Here is a 26,229-nt window from a genome sequence, read left to right as displayed (position 1 = left end):
GCAGTGGAGAGACCACGGGGGGAGGGGTTCATCCAGCAGTGGAGAGACCACGGGGGGAGGGGTCCATCCAGCAGTGGAGAGACCACGGGGGGAGGGGTCCATCCAGCAGTGGAGAGACCACGGGGGGAGGGGTTCATCCAGCAGTGGAGCGCCCACGGGGGGAGGGGTCCATCCAGCAGTGGAGCGCCCACGGGGGGAAGGGACTCATCCAGCAGTGGAGCGCCCACGGCTGCCGCTGATGGTGGTTCGCGATTGGCCCTGCACCGACATCATCACGGACGCGTCCCCTTTAAAAAAACAACCCTCGCCGACTTGCCGTGCCACATCTGTGCCCCTCCCGCTAAATAAGCCCTCGCTCGCGTCAACCGCGCATGCGCAAGCCAGCCCTCGCGAGTGCACGCGGGGCCCCGCGAGGACGTGGAGGAGGAGGGGGTCCAAATTTAGCAACGGGGAAGAGGCGACTGGGAAGCGATTCGGGCGGCGCGACTTTAAGGCTCTGAGGCGAACAGAAAGCAGGTGAGAGACATCGCCATCAAACTTACACTCGTACACGTCTGCGCCGCCTCGAGAGCGATCGGAGGCAAGCCGCTGGTCGCCACGCGTACGTGTTTAACTTTATTTATTAAAATTATCGCTATCCCCTCATGCTCCGGGAGGGGAGGTTTCAATTGGCACGGCGTCGTCTTATTGTTTCACGTCGCTCGTGTCCGCTCGTGAGGTTTTTATTGTTAATTCGTAATTTCTTACGGTTTTAAGACGCGCGCATCGCAGCTGCGACATCGCAGGTTTGTGTCCTGTAAAAAACACACATTTGTGTTTGCTTTAAACGTTGATATGTTGAAGAAATAATCATCTTTATAAAAAAAATCGCCTGGCGCCGAGGTAGGCCCAAGGCATGGAATTGCGAACATTGAATATTGTGCGTGACACGGATGGGTGGGAAGAACTTGGCCCCGGCCATAGCAATGTGGAATACACACACAGCACACACAGAACACACACGCACACACACAGCATACAGCACACAACACACGCACACACAGCACACACACCACACACACACAGCACACCACACAGCGCACACACAGCACGCACACACAGTACACACCACACACAGCGCACACACAGCACGCACACACAGCGCACACACAGCACGCACATAGCACACACACCACACACACACAGCGCACACACAGCACGCACATAGCACACACACCACACACATCACACACACACATAGCACACACAGCACACACCACACACACATCACACACACACATCACAGCACACACCACACACACATCACACACACACATCACCGCACACAGCACACACACACAGCACACACACACATCACACACACACAGCACACACACAGAGCACACATAGCACACAGCACACATAGCAAACAGCACCCCACGCACACATAGCACACCACACACACCACACATACACCACACACACCACACACACAGCACACACATCACACACAGAGCACGCAGCACACGCAGCACACACACCACACACCGCACACACAGCACGCACACATCACGTACATTGCGTGGCTATAATTGTGTCGTGTGTGAGGGGATGAAAGCGCACGGCTGCGTTGTGATGCCGATGAGAACCCGTGATGATGATGATGAGAACCGTGGTGATGATGAGAACCCGTGATGATGATGATGAGAACCGTGATGATGATGAGAACCGTGATGATGATGAGAACCGTGGTGATGATGATGGGAACCGTGATGATGAGAACCGTGGTGATGATGATGATGAGTGGTGATGACGGGAACCGTGGTGATAATGATGAGAACCGTGGTGATGACGGGAACCGTGGTGATGACGAGAACCGTGGTGATGACGGGAACCGTGGTGATGGTGATGGGAAGCGTGGTGACGATGATGATGAGTGGTGATGATGGAACCGTGGTGATGATGAGAACCGTGATGACGATGAGAGCCCGTGATGCTGATGATGAGAGCCCGAGTTCTTGTCCCCGGCCAAGAGGCGTCGCCTTAAACCAGTCCGCCGCTGGGTTCGACTCCACTGGCCCTCAGCACCGTGGAATTTCCGTTCGTTAAGAAGAATCATGATGCAATGTTGTTATTGTTGTGCGGTGGGAGCGGTGGCGCAGCGGTGAGCGCACGCGCTGCGCCCTGAACGTCGGCGGCCTGAGTTCGAATCCCGGCTGCGGCCAACATTGGTGGGTGATGGAACGTTTCTGGTAACAGCACACACCGGTAGTGTGTTGGAGGGCAAAGCCACGACAGTCTGAGACGTTTCGCCAGTAATTACAACTAGTTCCATCAACTAGCCTGAACTAGTTGTAATTATAACTAGACGATGCTAGTTGTAATTACTGGTGAAACGTAGTAGTACTCAGATTGTAAATGTTGTGGCTTTGCTCTCCAACACACCGGCGTTGCTGTACTCGTTACGAACTGGCATGTTACCGAAATAACCAAAGAGTATGGATTCTTGCAGTCACGAAAGCTTCAAATCAAGATTGGCATGTTCTGTTTACGTGACAAACCTTACGAATTGGCCGTGTCGGGTGGTGCCGGGTTTAACGACACATTTATATATTTACGCGATCTAACCCAAAAACTAACTGCATGGATGATATTGGTCGCGGAAGCTTCCGTGTTAAACATCGGTGGGTGGTGTTTAGCTGAACCGAGACTGGTTTGGGGTCTCCCCTTCACCAACCCGCATAGGCGGGAATGGTCGGGGCCCAGGGAAAATCCCAATGTGTGCCCCCCCCCCTACACCCCCAGACGCCTTAAAACTAAACCGCAATTATTACATCTGCTGACACTGGCGTTGAAAGCGTGCCGCCCCCCCAAGCGCGGGGCCCAGGGCGGTCGCGCCGCGTACCCTCGGGACGGCTCTTGTCAACTCGCGTTGGTCGGCGTGGTACATGAAGCATTTGGTCAAATAGTGGCCGACACTGGTGCGTGGGTTGTATCTTTGTTTTGTTTAATACAGCGGTGGATTGAACATGGTCGGAATGTATTCCATGGTGTAATGTGGGCCCTTAGCCACGGTGTATTCTGGACTTGCAATCGAGAGATTGCCAGTTTGATCTCCCGGCGCGGCATCTGAAACAATACTGAAGTTTATTATCCCCCCCCCCCCCCCACACGCTTCAGTCCTCCCAGCAATATGAATGGGTTCACTACAGGCGGTCGGCAGGTGGCGTGTGGTGGGTCAAAGTATGGGTATCCTTCTCTCTTTCAACACGAGTCACGAGGCGCGGGGTGGCCTCCATTCTACGGCATGAGGGTAGCACAGTGGCACACTGGTGCCTCGCAGCAGGATACACCTGCGTTAGATTCCCAAGTCTGGCACCCTTTCTGTGTGCAATTTCTATCTTCTCCCCGTATTCTGCATGGGGTTTTGTCTCCAGGGTTCTCCGGTTTCCTCTGATAGCGAAACACATGCAATGTAATTGGTGTGGGCCATACATCCCAATGCATGACCTTCCTACAACCAAAACATCTCTGACTCGGTGAAACTTTCCTGAGTTAAAAAGTTATTATCTAGCAGTGGATAGATAATGGTTGATGAAGATGGAGCCTAGGTCTGGCGATGGCCGAACTTGTACCGTGGATCGAATTTTCACATCGCCACTGCTGCATCGTTTGGGTTGTGTCTTAAGTTTTACCCACAAGGCGACAGGTTCTGTATTCGGTTTTCACTCAGTCTCGTGCACATTTGTCCATGACTCGAGGCTTTCCTGACCAGAAGGACCTCCACAGTTGTACTCTATCTCACAAGGATATATGGTCAAACTGCTGTGCGCAACTGGGTATTTATAGGCTTCTGCGTGGCCAGGTTGTGGGCGAACGTAGAAACCACACGGCAGCCTAGGTCAGCGGGTGGCTGTTGGACTGTACTGTTGTGCTCCCCATCTATGCGCCTCCCCACCCTCCACCGTTGGGGGGAGGGTGGGGGGGAGGAGGCCTTCATCCAGCATTGGATTGTCAAATGTGTCGTACATGCACCTGGGGTTAAATTTCAGAAGATGAATAAGAACAACATTGCACCAACATTATTTTGAAGTGCTTTTGTAAATGTTGTTTTCTCAGTGCAAACTCACGAAAGAAGTTGAAAATATGACATTTTCAATTTAAACACCAATGTGAATTCATTGGTGATATACTGCTCTGGGCGATCCATTTATAGATACCCCACTGATTTTTAATTACCCTCTTTCGAATGACCTCGGCTCTCGCATTATGGAATGTTCTGAGTGCATCAGACCGGTTAAGTTGGACAAAATGTTTCGGGAAGGAGTTAATCAGTGCATTTAGATTATAGTGGGCAATGTCTGAAAGTTTCGATTTAAAGCCTTCGTGACTGCAGGGATTCATATTCTTGGTTCTTTCGGTAAAGTTTTCTTGCTGTGGTTTTCACACCTGATGATGATTGCTTGTGTTGCCATCGAAACGTCGTGAGAATTGTATTGTTTTATTTTTATTATTTTATTATTCCCCTTCTACGTGACTTGACCGAAAGAACCAAGAATATAATGTCTGGAAGCTTTAAATAAAAATGTGGATTTCTCACTTAATGTCTCTCATCCAGCGGTGGATTGACAAAGGACCGCATGTACGTTTCACCTCGGGCCGCGCCCGCCAAAAGAGAGCTGCCAAACACTGTACAAGAAAATCACAGTGTACCGCCACATGGAACGGTGGCAAGGGTCTGTATTTTCCTTAGTAATCGAGTAATGTCTCCTGACGTAATAGTAATCGTGTGCTGGTTGCAGCCTCGAATGCATAGCTGTTGACAACCCTGGTGTGTCCACTCTGCAATGGTAAAGGTGCAGCGCTGCAATTGCTTCGTTGCATGCCTACAGCTGGCAGAAGGGCCTCCATTAGAGGGAGCTCTGGAGGGCCCTCTCTTAATGATTATTTGAGGGTGTTGACCCCCTTTCACTCAGCAACACTCTCCAATACTGATGGGACAGATGAACTTCGTCCAAATGTGTTGCGCTGCTTTCTTTAAAGCCAGGATTTGTTCCGTCGATACCCATAGGGGACGGGATTTTCGCAACATACACGCGGGTCCACCAAGCCTCGCCTCCACAGTGCTGGATTGCAGGCTGCATGCATAGGTACGCATCTGTGCATCAAGTTGTAAATGTTGTGGATTTACTCTCCAACACACCGGTAGGCTGAATTTGTAACTAATTGGCACGTTTTGTTTACGTGACAAACCTCTCTAATTGGCCGGAGCGGGCTTAACTGCACATTTATACTGGCGCGACCTAACCCAACAAATCTTTATTATTGGTCTCGAAAACCTACGTGTCAAACTCGCATGCAAAGCCACCACTGCCAGGCAACGTCGGTCAATCCATTTACACCGCTGGGTGAAAAGAGATGTGGGGGGGGAGAGGAATTAAGAAACTTGAACTGTTGTTTGAACTTCCGGGGACCTCTGCAGTGGAAGCCCAGTGTGCTGACCATTACACCACGGCAACAATCCTTGCCTCAACTGCATCCCTGTCAATATCAACATTGGTGAAGGTAACATTTGAAAACAAAATAACCTCGGCAATAAAGTGACATTTCACAATGAAAATGTTTACCCTCCTCCAAGCTAGAGAAATGGTGTGTGTGAACGTGGAGCAATGTCTATTTCGGGCCAAGGGTTTCGCAACGATTGGCAAAATGTGGATATTTAAATGTCCAGATGGATCTGAAGATGACTCGTAGAAGCAGAAATGCTGTGTCAGACTCCTTGAGGTTGCATGTTCCCATCCGTCTTTCTGCCACCCAACCGTGATTTAATCCGGGTTCTCAAGTGCAGTGAGTTGATTGTCTAATCTCTGTGGCAAATGACTCGCGCAGAAACTCCGTAGGGTTACATGGAGACCAATTGATTTGCATAGAGATGTGTACACCTAAGCAGTGAGCCATATAATTTACATAGAGGCCCATAGACTTACATGGGGGACCTGTGGACTCCCCATTGACAAGTTGTGATTAAACTGGATAAGGATGACGGTGAGAGATTGTATTGATGATTGGTGATGATTAGCCCATGCACACTAGCTGATTTAATCCCCCCATCTCCTCGGTGGTGTACCTCTCGCGACGGAGTTGGCTGTAACTCCGTCATAATTCTTGACCATCGGCCATCAACCCTTCTAGCCATGACGTGTCCTGCCCAAGGCCACTTACACAGATTGAATGATGCCATTAACCTGAAACAGTTGAGACAATGGGTGAGTTTAATAAATCATCCCCCCCTTCCCCGCTACGCATTGGTCCACCCAGCAGTATAAATAGCTACACCGCAGTTGATTGATGGGCAGGGCACGTGTGTGGTGGGGTAAAGTGTGGGTTACTTCCACCTTTTCCGAGACATCTGGCCAGCATGTAGGAGGAGGCAAACCCCTTTTTGGAGGGGCACTCCCTAGCGCTGCACTATAGTGGTTGCTCATTCAGCAGGAGTCGTGTTAACAAGCTATTTCAGGGCTGCACCTTTAAATGTTTGCTCACGGTTGGGTAATACGCTGTGTAGTCCTCTACTTAAGATGGAGATGCGTTACGACGACCCCATCGTAAGTCAAAAATATCGTAAGTCGAAGATGGCCTAGCCTACCCAGGAGTCTTAAAGAATGGTGATAATTTAGCAAAACAAAGCAATTTACAGTACTGTACTGTATAAACTATATACTGTATGTATTTATTAATTACAATACTGTATTGCACAGTAAAATGTAAAGTAAGAAAACAAGGTTAATTCTTAGCCTACCTATATGAACTGCAATTAAATAGAAAGTTTTTTCAGGAAACAATCCTATCTGCATCACACAAAGTGGGAGATGCGTACATTCCGGCAGCGTCCCAACATACAGCATCGTACCTCGTACGCTGCTGCGTTTGCCTGCCGCGCGAAATTTAAAATATTTAAAAATTTTGTCGTATCGCTATCGCCATCGTAAGATCGAAATATCGTAAGTCGGACCATCGTAACTCGGGGACTATCTGTATAGCCTTCCATTGTGCTGCCATTCACTGCTGCGACTTGTGCTGTGTTGCCAATCCCCCAAGGTGTCTGTACTGGTGCCTGGCCTAAGGTGCTACCCCTAAATAAATATTGTTCAATAAATAATGAGCGAAGCTCCCCACATGGGGACCCCTGCTGTGTGCAATCTGCACACTGCATGCATGCACACTTGTGCAGTGTGGCTGTGGAGAGAGGTGGTGTAGTGGTTAGTGCGTTGCGCGAATAGCCCATAACTCTGCATTTGATTCTTGCTCGCAGCCAATATCAGAGATGAATATTTCTGAACTTTTACTCTGAGAGTGTGTGTACACGTGGGTGTGGTGGTTGTGTAAGGTATGCGAGGCGGTGGCTTGTGTGTGCGCGCTGATGGTTGTGTTATGAGAGGCGGTGTAGTGGTTAGGACACTTTAATTACGATACAAACCCGGTGACCTGCGTTTATATCAGAACTAGGACAAAGCCCCACCCCTAGGTCAACTCAACCCTTAAATGAGTTCCTGGTGTGATGTGTAAACATCGGCACTGGCTAAAAAAGGACAGCCGGATGTGCTGCTGGCCATACCCCCACTCCCTTGTGCATCAACGCCGGCCTTCATAGAAGCTGGCGGTAACATAACTTTCCCCAACAAGGCTGCAGGCTCCGCTGGAGATGTTTTCTTTGTTGACTTTTGGGTGTTAGAGGCTTGCTTTGTTATCTTTGGGGAGTGTGTAGGTCGCTTGTAATCCAGCAACTTGGAGGTGAGGGGTGAGGATTGGCGGTTTGAAGAGTGATAGGGACACTTTGTGGATGATGTCGTGTGGATGTGCATGTAAGAGAAGCTCAGTTGAGAAGATTGCAAACATCAGGTCCTTGCTGTGATCCTTGTCCCCCGAGTTCGATTCCTGGCCACGGCTACTCGCACTAGTGGTGAGTGACATCTAATCAAGGTCCTGGGTACCTCGCCATCATCAACAATATCGTTGTAAGCATGACAATCTCGTCAGGTGGAAGAGGTTTAAAGAAAGCAATTATGGAGCATTGCGTTGGTTACTGAAACCTATGTTATATTAGTAAAAAAAAATATTTTTCAATCGCATAATGAGTATATTGGCGCTATCGTTTGTATAGCGCAGGGCGATCATCGCGAAGGAAGGCGCTCCTGTGTTTCGCAGACGGTCTACAGTAGTTTCACAGTCGGAGGGTAATGTTGCAACGCGATCTCCCGATTGAGTAATTTGCCATGCGGTTTTATCAAAGTCGGCAATTATGGGCCGTGACGCTGGCACGCGATGGCCTTCTCGTTTCAATTGACGTCAAGGGATCTCTTAACGTGCGCTGTGGAGCGGACGGCGCATGGTCTTCATGATCAATGCACAGCGCAGAGTTGGCCGGGGCGGCCGCAGAACTCGAACCACAGACCTCTGCAGCAAGCGGCAATACGCTCTACCACTCGGCCATGTCGCAGCCCCTGTCGATCAGAGACTCCTCTACTTAGGAACGAGTTAGGTTCCAGAGGTCTGTTTGCATGTCGATTTGTTTGTGAGTATACTCTTGTCGATTCCAAATATGTTGTGCGGCATGTGCACTAAACACGGGGAATGGCTTTAAAAGTTGTATAATCTCCTGTAGATGCCACTGGTTCTTAATGTTCTGTAGATGTAGATGCCACTGGTTCTTCATGTTATGTAGATGCCACTGGTTCTTCATGTTTTGTAGATGTAGATGCCACTGGTTTTTACACTGAGATCTCTTTTACCAGTGGCAAAATATAGTAGTAGGTTTTTACCCTTTTAAACTGGTACAAAACTGACACCTTTATTCAAGGCATCATGTATGCAATAACCACAACACAAGTAGTCAAAAAAGCAAACAAAAAGAAGCAACTCTGATAATGATAATAATATGCACTGTCCTTGAAGTTGATTGGTCCACACCCGAGACTGCGTTGATTGGTCCACACCCGAGACGGCTTTCTTTAAAGAAAGCCGTCTCGGGTGTGGACCAATCAACTCCACAACCGAGACGGCTTTTTTTAAAGAAAGCCATCTCGGGTGTGGACCAATCAACTTCAAGGACAGTGCATATTATTATCAGTTGATTGGTCCACACCCGAGACGGCTTTCTTTAAAGAAAGCCGCCTCGGGTGTGGACCAATCAACTTCAAGGACAGTGCATATTATTATCATTATCAGAGTTGCTTCTTTTTGTTTGCTTTTTTGACTACTTGTGTTGTGGTTATTGCATACATGATGCCTTGAATAAAGGTGTCGGTTTTGTACCAGTTTAAAAGGGTAAAAACCTACTACTATGCCACTGGTTCTTCATGTTCTGTAGAACTAGATGCCACTGGTTCTTCGTGTTCTGGAGATGTAGATGCCACCACCGCCATCTATTGCACGGCGGTTGAACTTACGACTCGGTCTGAACAGGCAACTGGACATACGGACAGATTTGTTCGTATCTCTGAAAGTTCGTAAGTCGATTGTTGGTAAGTAGAGGAGTACCTGTATAATCTCGCTGTCCGAAGAGGGATTCTGGTGGTTGACGTGAAACTGCCCGCACCCCTAACTATACCTGCCTACCCCTCACTCCTGCTACATGCCCCCCCCCACAACACTCACCAGCTCAACACGGAATAATGTATGCGCAGGAGGCGGCAGCAGCAGCAGAATGCCTTTTTAGTACCGCAGGTGCGGCCACAGGCCAACTAGCATGTTACTTACGTTTGAAAAAGGACCATTAGCCTAATGATTTGTATGTAATGGGGCAGCAATAATGATGAAGGCAGTGAGTTTTGCAATGGATTTCTCTTGCAGACTCTAGGGCAGGATTTGTGCTATACTTAAGGTAGGAAAAATGTGCGTAATTTAACGCAATGGCCACTGAAGCCTCACGTAAGTGACACTTTATGGAGGTGTAAAGAGAATGTCTCTTGCACGGTTGAGAAGTAGAAAGCTCACGTAAAAATTGGATGCTGCCACAGAGGTGTGACGGTTCATACCTCGCTGGACTTGCAATCCAGAGGTGGCCGCTTTCATTCCATCTCTTGGCGGCGAAAGTTGAAACAACGGTGCAAGATTCTTAAACCCCTCCCCGCTCACCACCACCTTTGTCCACTCAGGAGTGTAAATGAGCTCACGCCACAGTTCGTCTATGATCGGCAGGTGCCGTGTGGTAACTTTAATGTGGAGGAGTGGGCCAAATGCCCTCTCGTGGAGGTTTTTCTGCCAGAAGTGGCATGAACAAGCAGTTTGCATAGCTGCACATTTACCTTTATAAACAGTCAATGAATGAATGAAATAATTTGTATATATAGAGGACTACGGAGCTTTGGAAATTGTTAGTGGCGCAGGTTCACCGCCTGGCTGTCTTCCAGCTTATCTGTGGGTCCCTCGGCGATTGTGTGATTGAAATTTGCATGAATTATGCTGTATGCATAACAAAAAAAAGCTATTCTCAGGTACTTATTGCGTTTTAATATAATAGGATTTTTAGTTTTTTAAGTGGGATCGTGTTTGTCTTTGCGGAAGTAACTGGGTTAGGTTCGAAATATGGATATAACCTGGGCACACCCTACCTCTGAACTAGAATTTTTGAGGGCACTGAAGTAGTTTTCCGTTTTAAAGGCAAAGTTTAACAAGTAAACACTTGCCACCATCCTTCAAACCCATTGGTGAAAAAGACATAATATAATGTTCATGCGAGAGCCGGGGGCTTACGGGACTCCAGGGTCCCCACCATAAGGTTATTTGTTTAAGGCAAATTATGGATGGAGTTCAACCTTCTACGTCTCATAAGCAGAATTAGGCTTGTTAAATAATTTATACTGGATTCCCAGATAATATTGGCAAGAGCAGCAGCAGCAGCATCTGCTACTTGTTACAAAGAAAGAAATTCAATAACGTACAGACAGATGCACGTGTCATTTCAGTGCAAGAGAAAGTCGGCAGGCAGGCTAAAGGGAAGTAAAACAAAATCGATAGTATACAAGACAGAAAGAGAAGTGGCTTAATGTAGAAATAGTGCACACGCACGAGAGAGAGAATCAGGGCCGTGGAGACAGCCAAGGGAGACGGAGAGTGAAGGTGGTTTGTGATTGCCACCTTGCTTGAAGGTAATTTCCATGCCGTGTAATCATCGGCCGCGAGCGAATGATGGCGCGGGGACTTGGACGCTGGCTTCGCGAGGGGTGAAGTGTGCCGCTATGTCAGAGTAGAAATTCCTCCCCCCCCCCTCCTCCCAGGCAGTTTCAGTGGGAGTTGAACCTTTGGTTCATGGCGAACGGGCCAAGCGGTCCGTTTGTCCATCTGTCTACCAGTCCTTTTGTGCGTCTGTATATTCCTCTGTAGGTCAGCTCCTCTGTCATTCCATTCATCTTAGCTGTCTGTCTCCCTGTCTATCAGCCGGTGTGCCTGCCTGTCTCTCTCACTCCGTGTGTCTCTCTTCATCAGTTGTTCTGTCTGTCTGCCTGTCTGCCTCTGTGTTGGTCTTACCGGTCTGTCTCCCTGTCTATCAGCCGGTGTGCCTGCCTGTCTCTCTCACTCCGTGTGTCTCTCTTCATCAGTTCTGTCTGTCTGCCTGTCTGTTACTGCCGATGCATTTCGCTGTCCTTCAGTTTATCTTTCTGTTCATCACTCTCTACCTCCCTGCATCTATCTATCCATCCATCTCCCTGTCTGCCCATCTCTCCCTTCCATCGGTCCATATACCGCGTGGAGCCGAGTGCCTGGACGGGGCGTGGCTGAGAGATGGCCTGCGTGATTACACGGTCTAGCTCGCTCCGCGTGGTTGCTCCCCCTCGCTGCCAAAGCCGGCGGTCACTGCCGTGTGACCCGGTTTGACCGGTCTTGCCGGTGACCTTCACGGCGAGAGCCACCCCACGACTTAAACACAGAGTCGGAGACCTCCGCTACAAGATCATATCTCCTAACCTATCGGTGCATTTAACATGGCTGTCCTGTATTGTGATAGTGGTGATGTCAATTTTAGTTTCTAAAGATGTGTTTTGTGTACAGTCGGTGGTCAGTCACTCCCTTATTGTTCTTCAATCGCTACTGCCATGATTGCTGTTCCTGTGAACTTCACTCATTGATTTCTTCATCCATGTTTGAGGGCTCTGTCTACTGGAACTGAATTATTTCATCTCATCTATACCTTGTTCAACAAATTGTGTCAAGTGGCATCACTTTTGTGAGCCAGAAGACCCAAATAGGTGGGGCTGTGGTGGCTATGCGTGTCGCCTCCTCGGAGGAGGCAGTTGCAGGATAGTCGGCCTCCAACAACAACTGAGGGCAGAGGAGCGATGCTCACAACAACGAGCGGCGCGCCGGGCAGCTGAAATGCAGCAAGTTGGCACATTCGGGGGTACAGCTGGTGCATCTGCCAGTCATCTAAGTCAGCCAACCCATTGCCCCTGGGTCTGTCTTGTGACCTCCTGTCATTGAGCCTTTGACACTTCACGTGACCTCAAGGTCCACCTGGCCTGGCACCTTCGTCGTGGTGACATCACCGTCACTTGGTGGTGAGTGGAGGGTATTGGTATTGGCCTGTAACCCAGCACTGTGGAGGCTGCGAGGGTTGGTGAATCACATACCGATGTTGTGAAACTCCCTTTCCCAGAGGCGTCGAGGAGGTGCCATACCCTGGGTCAGTATGGTTTAATCTCCATCTGTTTCCATCTGTACAGGATGAGTGTTTCCCTAATTGTTGTAGAAGTTTATAGGTCTCTGTGCGGGTTAATGAGCCTCTATGTAAATCTATTTGTGACTGGGCTGAGACCACGAACTCGCTACCCTTGAGAACCCATTTTAATCACAGCTTAGACTTTGTGAATCTGTGGCTCTCTGAGTGGGTCTCTCTGTGAGTCTTGGGCTCTGTGTGAGTCTATGGGCTATGTGTGAGTCATTGCTGACTGCGCTGAGACATCAACTCTCACTGCACTAGAGAACCCGGTTTAACCACAGGCAGCGGCTGCAAACTGGAATCCAACTCAGGTTCTGAGTGGTGCTGGCTCTGCGCTCTGACCTCACCCGGCCGCCAACCCCCAATGCAATTTTTTTTTCATCACGTGTGAGTGCCCGGAGAAAACCTACAAAACATCCCAGAAGATAACCCTTAAATGGTTTTGCTGTACAGGTGTGTAAGGAACCTAATTGCTATATTGTAATCCCATGAGCACCTCGCTTTCCAGCAGGTTTGGAATTGTCACAGATCTACACGTGACCCACCAACCCTTGTAGCTGTGTTTCGTATCATTACTATTACTCGTTTGGTATTATTATTGTCTTGTGTTTGTGGTTTGCTTTATTCTCGATACAAATGACGATTCACTTCAAAAAGTTCTCCGGTTGCAGTTCACTCAAACGTAAGCGTGCCTGAGTGTCCTAACTTTAAAATCTATAACACTTATAATGCGTATGCTGTCAGAAGATCAATGACGTGTAAACGATAATGTGTGGGATCCTGTCTATGGTGTCATGGACTTGAAATTCAGAAGTCGCCAGTTCGAGTCTCTCTCCCGGCACCGCAGTTGCAAGCTTCTTAAATCCCTCCAAATACCACTGCCTCTGTCCACGCGGCAAATTGAAATGGAGTTTCTGCAGTTTAAGTCAATCGGCACACCGCGTGTGGTGGGGTAAAGTGTGGGTAACTCCTACCTCTTCCAAGATGTCAGAGTGGAAGATTAGGCCAAATGCCCACTTGTGCATCATAGCAATATATGCCGGGGTTCGATTCCCAATTCGGGTGCTTCTCTGTATGGAGGCTGTACATTCGACTGCTCTGCAGAACGTGAGTTTGAGTGAGAGTGGGAATGTGGTGTTGGTATGTTCTCCCGCTGTCCTGCGTGGGTTTTGGCCAAGCATCCCAATTACCTGAAAACTACTTAATGGGTATTGCACACAGCAACATGGCAGGACCCTCCTAAAGAAGTGTTTAACTAAAATTTAAACTATTTTTTATTTTACCAGGTAAGGCTCACTGAGCTATGTAGCTCTTCACCATTGGTACCTCATTTGCCAGTAAAAAATATGATAATAGGTTTTTTACCCTTTTATCTGGCAACAAAACTGACACCTTTTTTACGAGGAGTCATGTTTGCATAGACCACAATACCTGCAGTCATAATGCAAACAAAAAACATAACTCTGATAATGTATGCACTGTCCTTGAAGTTGATTGGTCCACACCCGAGACGGCTTTCCTTAGAGCCTAGTCTCACATGGGTTGGACCAAATGACGCCAAAAGGCGCACAACTCAAGGACAATGCACCATCAGAGTATGAGAGCTCGGGGTAAGCATTTACACCATTGGTACCTCATTTGCCAGTAAAAAATATAATTGTTTTTTTACCCTTTTATGTGGCAACAAAACTGACACCTTTTTTTTTACAAGCAGTCATGTTTGCATAGACCACAATACCTGCAGTCGTAATGCAAACAAAAAACACAACTCTGATAATGTATGCACTGTCCTTGAAGTTGATTGGTCCACACCTGAGACAGCTTTCCTTTAGAGCCTATTCTCTCCCCCGAGCTCTTCTTCAGACGTGGACTGGCCACAAATCATAGCCCAACGAAGTGGCTCATCACATGGAAATGTTTCGCAGCCAAATACTCTTGACACTTGTTTCTAAATGTGGAGGGAACAACCCAGAGGACCTGGAGAAAAATCTGTGGGGCCACAGAGAGAACATGCAAACTCCAAATATACAGGCATCAGGGTTAGGATCAAACCCACGACCTCCTGTATACCGGGCGAGGTAGTTAACATCTCGCTACCGTCGCGCCTCAGTGAGGCTCTCCTGGTTCAGTGAGTGTCGTGTAACAACGTGAATAATAAAAAAAATACACTTCCCCATATCTATTTCGACCAAGAATGTTTTCAAAGATTTGTACCCATCCCATTGACCGCACTGCCTTCTCGTATCGGCCTTTTCGTCAACAGTGCCGTGAGAAAGCAGTTGCTGGGCTTGCACCCTCTGCCTGCCTAGAGTAGTTTCACCATGCGTCGCGGCAATTCTGAAAAGCGTCGCGTCGCAGTCGGTCATTAGCGCACACGCATCGTCGACTCTGGGTTCGTAGCAGTCGGGACCAAAGTCCTCCTTGCGTTGCGGTCCCTATCTCGGGCGCCCTCGTGATAACGAATCTCCTTGGCTACACTTTCCCGTTATCAGGTGGGTGCGCCGCTGCCATTCCCTGGCCGCCTCGGGCGTTCATCTATTCCTGGGGACCTTCCTGCTACTCGGCGTGCAAAGGGATTCTGTGCGGTTGGCGAGGCAGCCGTCATGCGCTTCTGCATGAGTCTGCATGAGTGTGCATGAGTGTGCATGAGTGTGCATGAGTGTGCATGAGTGTGCATGTGTGTGTATCTGTGTATCTTGGCCACAATCGAATTTTTATTTGAGGGTCGCCACTGAAATGTTGAAGATCTGCAGTTGAGACCAAACGTGCTGTGAGCATCGCGGACCTGATAGTGGTGAACGTAGCTAGACTCGAGGGTGAGTTTTGTTAAGCCTGTGTGAAGACCGGTGGGGAAGGACGAAATCTAGCAGTCCAGGGTGTCAAGGAGGATGGAGATGAATTACATATTTTAGCGGTGCAGGATGTGTGGGGAAAAGAGCAGCGGTGAGGGAGCAGGTTCCACTGCTAAGCCCAGTCCCCTTGGGTCTCGGTGCCCTCTGCACAATGGGGCCCATCCCCTCTGGTTTGTGAACAACCCCCCATGAGTTGTTGTAGTTGTAGATATCAGGCCTTGCCGGTGCGTTTAGCCCAGAGGAAAGGTATGAAGCGTGTTAACAGCCTGTTCATTGAAGGGAATTCACTCCGAAAGTGTGCCAGGATTAATTATAATGTGCGCGCTCGCTAGTGTGAGTGGCCTTCATAGGTACTGCTCGCTAACAGCACTTTACCCAAGCAGCCTGTGTGGGCTACACAGGGGATCCTTGTCTTTTCACTTTGCATATGTGTGTCTGTACATGGCACTGTTTTTACTACGTGTGTGTGTGTCTACGTGTATCTGTATGTTTGTGAGCAGATATGTCTGTGCTGGGAATGATGGCATAGTGATTCGGGCACCTTTCCTCGAACCTGGTGACCTGGGTTCAATTCCCACTCACAATTTTTATGATTTTTATCTGAACCGATTCTGGGCCTCTACTAGGTCAGTTCAGCTTTAATGAGAACCTGGTGTGGTGTGTGAACCATCCGCACTGGGGAGAGATGAAGGCAGCCGGGCATGGTGCTGGCAACACTGATCTTGCCCCCCATGTCAACCTTAATAGGCGCTCACTTTAACACGTAGTAAGCTGTGAAGACCAATATTATTCATAATCAAGGTTTTTGGGTTCGATTGTGTAAATATAAAAGTGTCGCCAGCCTACACGGCCAATTAGTAAGCTTTGTCACATGAACAAAACATGCCAATTAGTTACTTGTTTCGGCACACTGCTGTTATGGAAAGTGAACCCACAACGCCGTTTCACTGGCGATTTACAACCAGCTTCATCGGGTGGTTTGCCAGAATTGTGAAGAAGTCTTCCAGCTTCTTGTCTTGAAAAGTCGGGAACCACGACCGCAGTTGGCATTGAATTCCTGGTGGCTACTGAAAGCAATCGGAGATTTTAAGGATAGGATATTTTAAGAAACGAAATGAATGCAATAAATGTGCATAATTCGTACGGAAGTTCATTCATTGCTTTAACATAATGATGTTATCTCTGAGCAGGTTGAACCTTACAATTCAATGGGGACCACCGGGTGAGGGGGGTATTGGTCACATTGCGCTGCCCCCCCCCCCCCGCTTGGATCTTCCACAGTGCCAGTGTGAAAGAGTAGGCCAAATATCCTGTGAAGAGAGAGGATCTAGCAGTTTAATTGGGTACACCACACTCAATCGGCAGAGATCACGTGTGTGTTGGTGGGGGTAAGTCATCCGGCCAGCTTGGAAGAGTAGGCCAAGGTGATCTTCCGAGAGGGTGGAGGGACCTCTACCAATTGGCGGTGGCGTGAGTGTGCAAATCACAGGGCTGTACCAACTGCACCCGTCGCCAGCGTGGGGGGGGGGGACGAGGAGGGGGTCGTGAAGACGAACTCATTGCAGTTTGAAAGCAGTGGCTAACAAGCGCAGAGTTTGGATGGTGCGGTTTGGGTGGCTAATTTTGCCGAAAAATAGGCCCTGCGGCGTTTGTGATTTTAATGGGGCGGGGGGGGGGGGTGACCTTTTGTGATTGCAAGTGCTAAAGGTTAAAGGGATATTTTTTTTGTTTACTCTGTAATATTGGCTTGTGCAAGGCCAAATGTTGTAGCCGTTTTCAGTGCGATGGCTTGGACAAGTCGTGGGTTTGATTGGGGGGGGGGGGAGGTCCCCTCTCCTCCTCCCCTCGGGGTCCTAAGCAGATCTTATTTTTGTGCCCCCCCCCCCCTCATTTCTCTCAGTTTATAAAATCCTATTGAGATGAGGGAATAACAAATGAAGACAAAACCATTGCAGTTTGAAAGCGCTGGCTAACGAGCGCGCAGTTTGGACGTGCGGTTTGCGCGGCAAATTTTGCGGGAAAATAGGCCCTGCTGCGTTAGTGATTTTAATGGGGGGTGGGGGGGCGGGTGGTGGCCTTTTGTGATTGCAAGTGCTAAAGGTTAAAGGGGTATTTTTTGTTTACTCTGAAATATCGGCTTGTGCAGGGCCAAATGTTGTAGCCGCTTTCAGTGCGATGGCTTGGACAAGTCGTGGGTTTGATTGTGGGGGGTGGGAGGGCCCCTCTCCTCCCCTCGATTGGGGGCCCTAAGCAAATATTGTTTTTGTGTCCCCTCCCCCATTTCTCTCAGTTTATAAAATCCTATTGAGATGTGGGAATGAAAAATGTAGATTTAAGTAAAGGCATGGTCCTGCAATTGCATGCTGGTGCCACTGTTAGTGAAAGAAGGGCCTCCACTGGAGGCAGCTGTTAGAGAGTCCCTCTGCAGGGGGTATCTTTGGCCTATTCTTCCACACTGACCAGACATCTTGTAAGAGGTGTTGGTTTCCCCACGGCATGCAATCTGACGATTGACAAACTGTGATGAGCCCGTTTCCACTGCTGAGTGGAGGGACGGCAGGCGGAGGGGGGTCCGCATCGTTTCAACTGCCGAGCCGGGAGTTTGACCTCCTGTGTCCTTATCCATTTTGTGTACAAGAACAGAGAGGGTGGTCGGATGGGAGAAGGGAGATGCAGACAAGTTGGCGGTGAGAGAGAGATCACAGTAATTGTGCGATTTATGTTGATTAGCCTATTGTATTGTTCAGAATTTCTAATATTGTATTGTTTAGAATTTCTAATCCTTTCCAGCTCAGAGCCCGCTTGCTTGCCCATCGCCACATATATAGCCTTGTTGTAGCTGCTCTCTCGCTAGTTCAGCAGTTCCACTGCTGGATTATATTTTTTCCGCCTGAGGACGACCGTTTGTGTTGTGATCGAAACGTCGTGATTTATTTTCTACCCACATGACTTTATCGAAAGAACAAAAGAGTATGGATTCCTGCAGTCACGAAAGCTTCAAATCAAAATATAATTTATAATTTGAGCTTATATTTACTGCACCGGTATATATGGATCTGGTGCCTCCCATGAGCCACTTGTGTGCCTTTGCTTGGTATAAGTGTTGCTTCTCATCCACCACTGGAGGTTAAACAGGCAGGCCACAGCGTGCCTTCTCAACCTCACCCCCGACACGTTGTTCCTCGGTAATAATATTCTGCCCCTTTTTAACATTTTCTATTGCCTTTTCACAATTCCAATTTGTACTGCTGTTGGTGTCTTATAATGAGATGAGGGCCCCCCCCACCCCCATGGGCATTACAGGGATGGCCCCCGGTGTCTCGGTCGAGCCAGCTCAGCGCTGTGACCTCTGCGCCACCTCTTGAGCGAAAAACCAAACGTAACGTGGTAAATGTTATTTTGTGTGCGTGCGGTCGTTTTTGGTAGAGGTTAGGGCCCCGCGCTACGAACTCGGCAACCCGAGTTCGATTCCTGCTCACGGTCAACACCAGTGGCGATCATTGAACCGGTCATGGGTCTCCCTTGGGTCTACTAGTCTGAATTGAGTACCTGGTGCGATGTGTAAATATCACCACTGGGGAGATGAATGCGATCGGGCGTGGTGTTGGTCAACCATCCCCTCGTGTGTCGTTCTGGCCTTTATAGGTGTTCGCTAACAGCGCTTGCCCTCACAGTCATTGCTGACCGCGCAGAGGCCATAAACTCGCTACAGTTGAGAAACCCTGTTCACTAACAGCTCTATCAACGTGAAGCTGTGGATCACTGTGCGAGTTCGTGGGTCGTTGCATAAGTCATTGGTAACTGGGCTCTGATCATCAACTCGCTACACTTGAGGAACCCCGTTTATTCAGTTTACGTGTCGGTGGCAGTGGCGCATAGCACCAACGGCAAAAGCACAACACATTCGTGAATTACATTGCCCCTTAAAGTAAAAAATGTATAATTAGATATGTTCTCCCCCTGTTCTGCAAAGAAACTGAGCCTGCATATTGTACTGCGATATAAGAAACTTCCGCTATTATACAGCGGCACTGACCAGTCGGCTGTAGGGCATTTTCATTTCATTGTCGAGAAGCAGTGGGTGCCCTTTTAGAGTACAGTATACAGGAGTACAGTACAGACTATCGCTAGCGCCACCGCTCGGCAGCGTCCTGAATCTCTCGCAAACAACGCACCCATCATAAGCGCACGCACAGGAAGGTGCCAGATGGCTGTCGGGATTTTTTCGGGGTAAATGAACAAATATTTGTGTTTTCCGTCCGTGGCAGACGCCGGTTAATAGAGCCTTGCGGATGGCAAAGTGGCGGATAATCACGTCGCTCTTGCTGTGAATGAGGCTCTTCCTGGCCTCTAGAGTTATTTTTTAACCTGGATCGTCAAAGTAAACTGGAAGCATTAAACAATCGTCTCCTATCACCTCTCGTGTTTCTGCCCTTCGTCTCCCTTAGCCACGTTTTTCGGCTTCGTGTCTCAACCCCAGCCGGGCAGAGATCCCCCGTGGTTTGCTTCCAAAATTGATTTCGCGGCAATGATCTAATTTTGACTTCGTCCAACGTTTAAAGGAGTAAAAAGAACGCCGCTGCTGTTTTATTGAACAGCAGGAGCGTGCGTATGACCAGATCGCCTAGAATGTATGTTGAACTTCTTTCGCACAGTACTTAGCCAATCGCGTTAATCGGAGGTGCGGGGAAAGGACAACAAACTAAGCACAAAAAGCAGTTCTTACTAAATTAGCTCTCAATCTGGATTTCAAAGTGCATAGCTCCAGTGGCTTTCCGAGTATCATCAATCCACGTTTCTCTCTTCCTGTCCATTTGTTTACCTGTATAGCCCCCCAATCTCTGCTGACATTCTAATGCCGCGTGCGTAGAGACCAGCAGTGTTTTGTTTTGCATTCTTGTTGCTGCTGCTGTTGTCTCCCAGCTCTGTGGTTTACTGCTGCTACGTATTCATTGCAACACTCTACGCCACCAGGGCCTTATCACAGAGTTTTTGTTCATCGTTAGTGAGCGTTGCTGCACAGACGGGTAAGGAAGCTTGGTTGTTTCCACACAGAGCGTCTCTTTTCTGAAAACATCCACCTCCTGTGAACTCGCTGCAATCGCATTTGCTAGTTGGGTCGTTCTGTAACATTGTAAATAGTGAAAAGTAATAAAAAGCTAAATGGTTGGAAGGTGCAGCTCTGCAAATTCCTGCTCGCACCACTGCTGGTCGGAAGGGTGATCACCAGAGGGAGCTCAACAGAGCCCTTCTCTACAGGTTATTTGGTCTACTCTCCCACGCTGGGGGCAGGGGGTGGGGGGGGGGCGGAATTTAAGAAACTCGCCCCCCCCCATTGTTTCTACTGCCACGCCGGGAGATAGAATCGACCCGGCGACCTCTGCGTTTCTTGCCACCGCTCGTGTGCTGTTTGTGTGCGCGTCTCTGTGAGCAGTTGCGCTACCGTTTGCGGAAGAGATGCCGCTGTCGACCGTTGACCTGCTCGGCAATCTTTAGCTGACGCGCTTTTGTCTCGTGAGACATTGCTAACGATGCAATTTATAATGCGTAGTGACATTCACGGACGGAAAAATGACCGTGATACTGAGTTGGGGAGCCAGGCTCGGTGTCACTTGATAGCCAGGTGATAGTGGTGGGGCCTTTTAAGTGTCTCTTTAAAAGGCGATGCAGATTGACTGCTGCTGCTGCTGTGAATGTGCAGCGGTGGGACGATGATGGCCACGTTCCAGATGGCGGGGGCTGCCACGGAGAGACGACGCCAGGCAGTAGCGCCGCCCAGGTCGGTGGTCGAGAGAGGAGGAGGAGGAGGAGGTTGAGAGTCGCGCTGCTGCAGCTGCCGATCGTTCTCACGTGAGCCATAGTGCAGGGTGATGGGAGCGGAGAGAAACACGGTGGACGACCGAGAGTAGAGGCGCTGTGGCAGAGGCAGGCAATGGGAAACCGGCAGAGAGAGTCCAGGGAATCCAGCCGAGGATTTGCAAAATGTACGAACTACGATTGGTCGGCACGACCCTGAATACGGCGTTTGTTCTCCTCCGTTGCGCAACTGCTCACTCGGATGTGGGTAGTGGTCGCGGGGACCGATTGCGTTGCACGATTTCGGGATTGGCGATTTGTTTGCTTGACCGATTTGATTGCTCGTGAGCCGGCTTCAAAAAATGCGCGGGGAAGGACGCGCCAACGCTGACGCGTGGTGTCCACTCCCCTTGTCTTTTCCCGCAGTAATGCGCGAGCTCGGAGGCACGTGAAGCCGCACCGGCGCGCGGCAACTCTCCGCCGGAGGACTCCGCCGGAGGAGGGGAGGAGGGGGCGTGGGGGAGGGAGGGGGAGGGTGCCCCGATGCGCGTGCCCGCAATGGGCTGCGCCTCCAGCAAGAAACAGCAGTCGGTGGGGCCCGGCGACGAGGAGGAGGAGGGGGGGGAGACCAACGGAGCGAGCGCCGAGAGGGCGCAGCACAACGGGGACGCACACAAGAAGGGAGGTGAGCGGGTGGAGGAGGCGCAACCACCACCGTCGTCGGTGCCACCACAGTTCGTGGGCAGCAGCGCCGTCATTAGCGTCATCGTCAGCAGCAGCGTCATCCTCATTGGTATCATCTTCGTCATCGGCGTCGTGAGTGGCCATCAACAGAGCGCAGGGCAATGGAGACGCGCGTTAGGGAGATGAGGGACGTTCCCACCATCACCCCTCATCATCATCGTCGTGGTCATCATCAACCGCTGTCCCACACGAACTTCCGTCGGGCACATTGCGTGTGATATGGACACAGGCTAAACTTATCGATTGGCGAATTAACGCGGCATTAAAACTGCTTGCCTGGGAGCACGGCTTCCGGGGACGCGTACACCCTGGGAAACGTGTCCACCGGTCCATGACTGTTACATTTCCCCTGTGCATGTCTTCCTTCCAGAATAATCGATCAACAATACCAATCGGTAGGAGTAGCTTGGTTGGCATGGGCCCAGATGCAATTAATGAAATGGACCCCACTGCTCACCACCCCCCACCCCTACTTGTGTACGATTTGTAGCCCAGGGCCTGGGTGGGCCCCTCTGGCCCATGGGGGCCTGGTGCAGTTTGCACTGCCTGGGCACGATGAAAGCCACGCCACAGTTTTTTAGTTTAATTTCATTAAAATATATGTACTAGTTTTTTTCTGTACACGAAAACAAAGGCCCAGCAGCGGATATCCGCCAGGCCCTGTGTACCCTACGCATCCTGATTGATGGGGGGGGGGGGACACGGACAACCTGGGACACAGTTTAGAGTTTTTAACTTTGGATGTATTTTCAAGGGGCCTACCTCCTCATCCGACCGTGAGTGAACAGATTCGGCACTCTTTCCGCCAAAAAACCACACACGAGATAAGGATTCCCCTGTCAAATGATAGAACATTATTTTCTTTGCTGTGTTTATCTTGCGATGACTTTGCTAAAAAAAGAAAAATCTCGTGTCGATCTGGGAATCTAGCTGAAACAAGGTTAAAAAGGGGTTTCCTTTATTTCAATGGCTTTAACTTTGCAATCCATTCCAGTGCAGCTCACGTTTTTGCCGAGGTTATTGAATTTGTTACTTGCAATGTTTTCCACATTTAGAACCCCATGTGTGGCCAATCTGGCATGGGCTGCTACCGTGCGATCCACCAAGCCTCCCTGCCTGCTCAGCTGTGCTGGAGTGCGCAGGCGGTGGCGGGCGGCGTAGCCACCGCCGCCACCCACGTGCACGTTTGCGTTTTCAGCCTCGGCTTGGTCGATTGTTAACGCAGTAAATAAAAATCCGAAAACAACATAACAAAAAATCACACCTTGGCCCGTTTCTCCGCAGACAAACCCTCGAAGACGGACGTGGAAGGGCCGAAGAAAAAGGCCGCCGGCGCCGATGGGATCGGTGCTCTCAGCACCATGCAGAACCACCTCGCCGCCAGGCCCGATGCCAACGACCGATTTGCGGGGATTGCCGGGGATGCGGCGGCCGGGGTGAGCTGCTCCCCCCCCCCCCAACTCGCCCCACCACAGCTCCTCCGGCTCAGACTCACAAACCGGGGGGGTGGGGGGGGCGATTCCGGTGGATTCAATCAAAACCCAACCCCCAAACACAAAGGAGCCAAGAAATAGAAAAAAATCGCTTTGAAAAAGTTCCGTCTTACGGCGCGATTTGAATGAAGTGAGAGAGGGGGGGGTGGGGGAGTCAGCAGAGTGTACGTCCAGTAGAAGTGAATTCCACTGGTTGCCATTGGGTGAACAGATTTAGCAGGGTTGGCTACATACACTGTGAAAGAAGTTCAAAATATTTCTGGTTTCTTTCGGTAAAGTCACGTAGAAGGGAAATAATAAAAATTATACAACGAAAACATAATAAAGTTCTCACGACGTTTCGGCCACAACGCAAGCAGCCATCCTCGGGTGAAGAAACAGAGCTGTCTGAAAGACACCTGAGAACGGCTGCTTGTGTTGTGGCCGAAACGTCGTGAGAACTTTATTATGTTTTATTTTGATTATTTTATTATTTCCCTTCTACGTGACTTTACCGAACGAACCAAGAATATGAATCCCTGCAGTCACGAAAACTTTAAATCCAAAGTTCAACATACATATGAGTGGGGATTTAACAAACTTGCTCTCCCCATTGTTTCAGTTGCTCTGCTGGGTGCCCACCCGACACGTGGCCCGCACGTTGGGCAGTCGTCTGCCAGGAGGGGAGGGGGGGCGGCGATGATTGCACCGCACTCATCGCCAATTGAGTTGTTTGCGGTATAATTTTTAGACTGGGGAAAATTTGGACTGTAACTTCGGCACGTGATGGCCTGCTCGTTTCGAATAATGACACGGGATCATTAACGTCCGTTGTAAAGCAGATGGCCCGCAGTCTTTTGTGATTAACACACGGTGCAGTATTGGCCAGGGCTACCTGCCGGAATCGAGATATAAACCTCCGATTAGCACGTTTGGCTACGTATGGTACCAAAGAAGTTCTACATAGGAAAGAACTTATTCGTCCATACATAGTTATGAACAGGCTACCGCTGGGCCGCGTCACCGCCCTGTGTGTTGCGCTTCCGCAACAGGCACCGGGTCTAGCAGAAGGAGGGAGGTTTGGTGGTGATGGTGGTGGTGGTGGCGGCAACAACGACCTTGATGCCTCGTTCTGTTGTCTCTCAGAAGCTGGGAGTCGGGAGGCAGATCGTGAGAGATGGTCTTCAAGTGAGCGGAGGAGCGCGAGCCAAGTAAGGCATCCCGCTGCACGGCGTTTCTTTCCTCCTGTCTGTCTTTCACATGGGCGGGGTGAGGGGAGGGGGGGTGGTCATGAGATCATTGGGTACGAGCAAAACTTTCCTGTCAAGTTGCATTGCTGTTGAGAATTTATCCTGCGGAAAAGCAGCCACATTAATGCGCACCATCTCCTTCGTTCCTATGTGGAAGATCCAAGACAAGCCATGCAACACAAACTGTGGACAATATCGACAATCTAGTAAACCCATAATGATAGAGATCTATTTAGAAACAATCCATAGCAGTGCGATTGTGGCCGTACAGACCTCCGCATTGGCATCGAGCTCCCGAGCACATTTGCCATGTGCAAGGGATAGAATAGAATCAGACATGTAAATAAAGGGCTAATACTGAAGTTTTTAAACAGTAAAAACAGGTTTTACCCTTTCTGACAATAAAACACGAGGTGTTAGAATTTGTTTAAACACCAGATAGATACCTTTTGCAAGGTATAAAGTCTGTATTAACCACACGTACTTTCGGCAAAACAAGTAAACGAACATGCTCTGATAATGATTTTTGCCTTGTCCTTGAAACTGATTGGCCTACACCAGAGACGTCTTTATGGCCCTGTCTCACCGGTGTGAGACCAGAGAACGCTTCAAAGGCGAAAGTACAAAGACAAGGCAAGTCTCGGAACATTTATAGCTCGGGTTGAGCAGTTACATCGATGGGATACCTTTTTTTGCCAGTATCTAAAATGAACATTTTAACACCTCCTGTTCTATATTATATTTGTGGATTTCACACCTGATGATGATTGCTTGTGTTGCAGTCGAAACGTCGTGAGAATTTTTATTGTTTTATATTTATATTATTTTATTGTTTCCCTTCTACGTGACTTTACCGAAAGAACCAAGAATATGAATCCCTGCAGTCACGAAAGCTTTAAATCAAAATTTAAAACCTCCTGTTGTGTTGCCAGAAAGGGTAAAGCCTATTCTTATTAATTTTCATAATTGTTGATATTGGCAGCAAAGATCCCATCGACGAAAGTTTTGCTACCTCTCTTACATGGAGGTACCAATTTCTTCTCTGGCATCTGCACGCGGATCGCCGTGTTATTTAACGGAGCCATTATTGTGAAATGTAAAATTTTATTGGCGCCAGGTCAAACGGAGGCGGGTTGAGTTCGTTGTGGAAGGAATCGCCGTAAAAGCTGCTGACTGCTGCTGCTGCAGCAGTTTTCCTGTAGCCACGGCACGGCCACAGGGCGGCCACAGGGCGGCCACAGGGCGGCCACAGGGCGGCCACAGGGCGGCCACAGGGCGGTCACAGGGCGGCCACAGGGCGGCCACAGGGCGGCCACAGGGCGGCCACAGGGCGGCCACAGGGCGGCCACAGGGCGGCCACAGGGCGGCCACAGGCCAACGAGGGTGCTGCCCGGCACTCGTGGCGCGGTGCCACCATGGCC

At 49.4% G+C, this 26,229-nt stretch overlaps 1 protein-coding gene across 2 annotated transcripts in view; it reads left to right on the top strand.

Moving 5' to 3' along the window:
* The first annotated feature begins 381 nt into the window (after window positions 1–381).
* The window catches only part of C61H1orf21 (chromosome 61 C1orf21 homolog), a 38,846-nt gene continuing 12,998 nt past the window's right edge, over window positions 382–26,229 (top strand). Inside the window, exons 1-4 of one of the 2 annotated variants that reach the window (XM_078881409.1) lie at window positions 382–516; window positions 21,769–22,027; window positions 23,371–23,522; window positions 24,708–24,769. In XM_078881409.1, coding sequence (XP_078737535.1) covers window positions 21,886–22,027; window positions 23,371–23,522; window positions 24,708–24,769 — 356 coding nt within the window. In that variant the 5' untranslated portion in view covers window positions 382–516; window positions 21,769–21,885. Of the gene's footprint in view, window positions 517–21,768; window positions 22,028–23,370; window positions 23,523–24,704; window positions 24,770–26,229 lie in introns of both variants that reach the window. The other variant, XM_078881408.1, reaches the window with a different exon arrangement.

The sequence above is a fragment of the Lampetra fluviatilis genome, chromosome 61 (assembly GCF_964198595.1).
Source record: "Lampetra fluviatilis chromosome 61, kcLamFluv1.1, whole genome shotgun sequence".
Lineage (NCBI taxonomy): Eukaryota > Metazoa > Chordata > Hyperoartia > Petromyzontiformes > Petromyzontidae > Lampetra > Lampetra fluviatilis.
The sequence above is the reverse complement of the archived record's forward strand: the minus strand, read 5'-3'. Positions and strand labels throughout refer to the sequence as shown.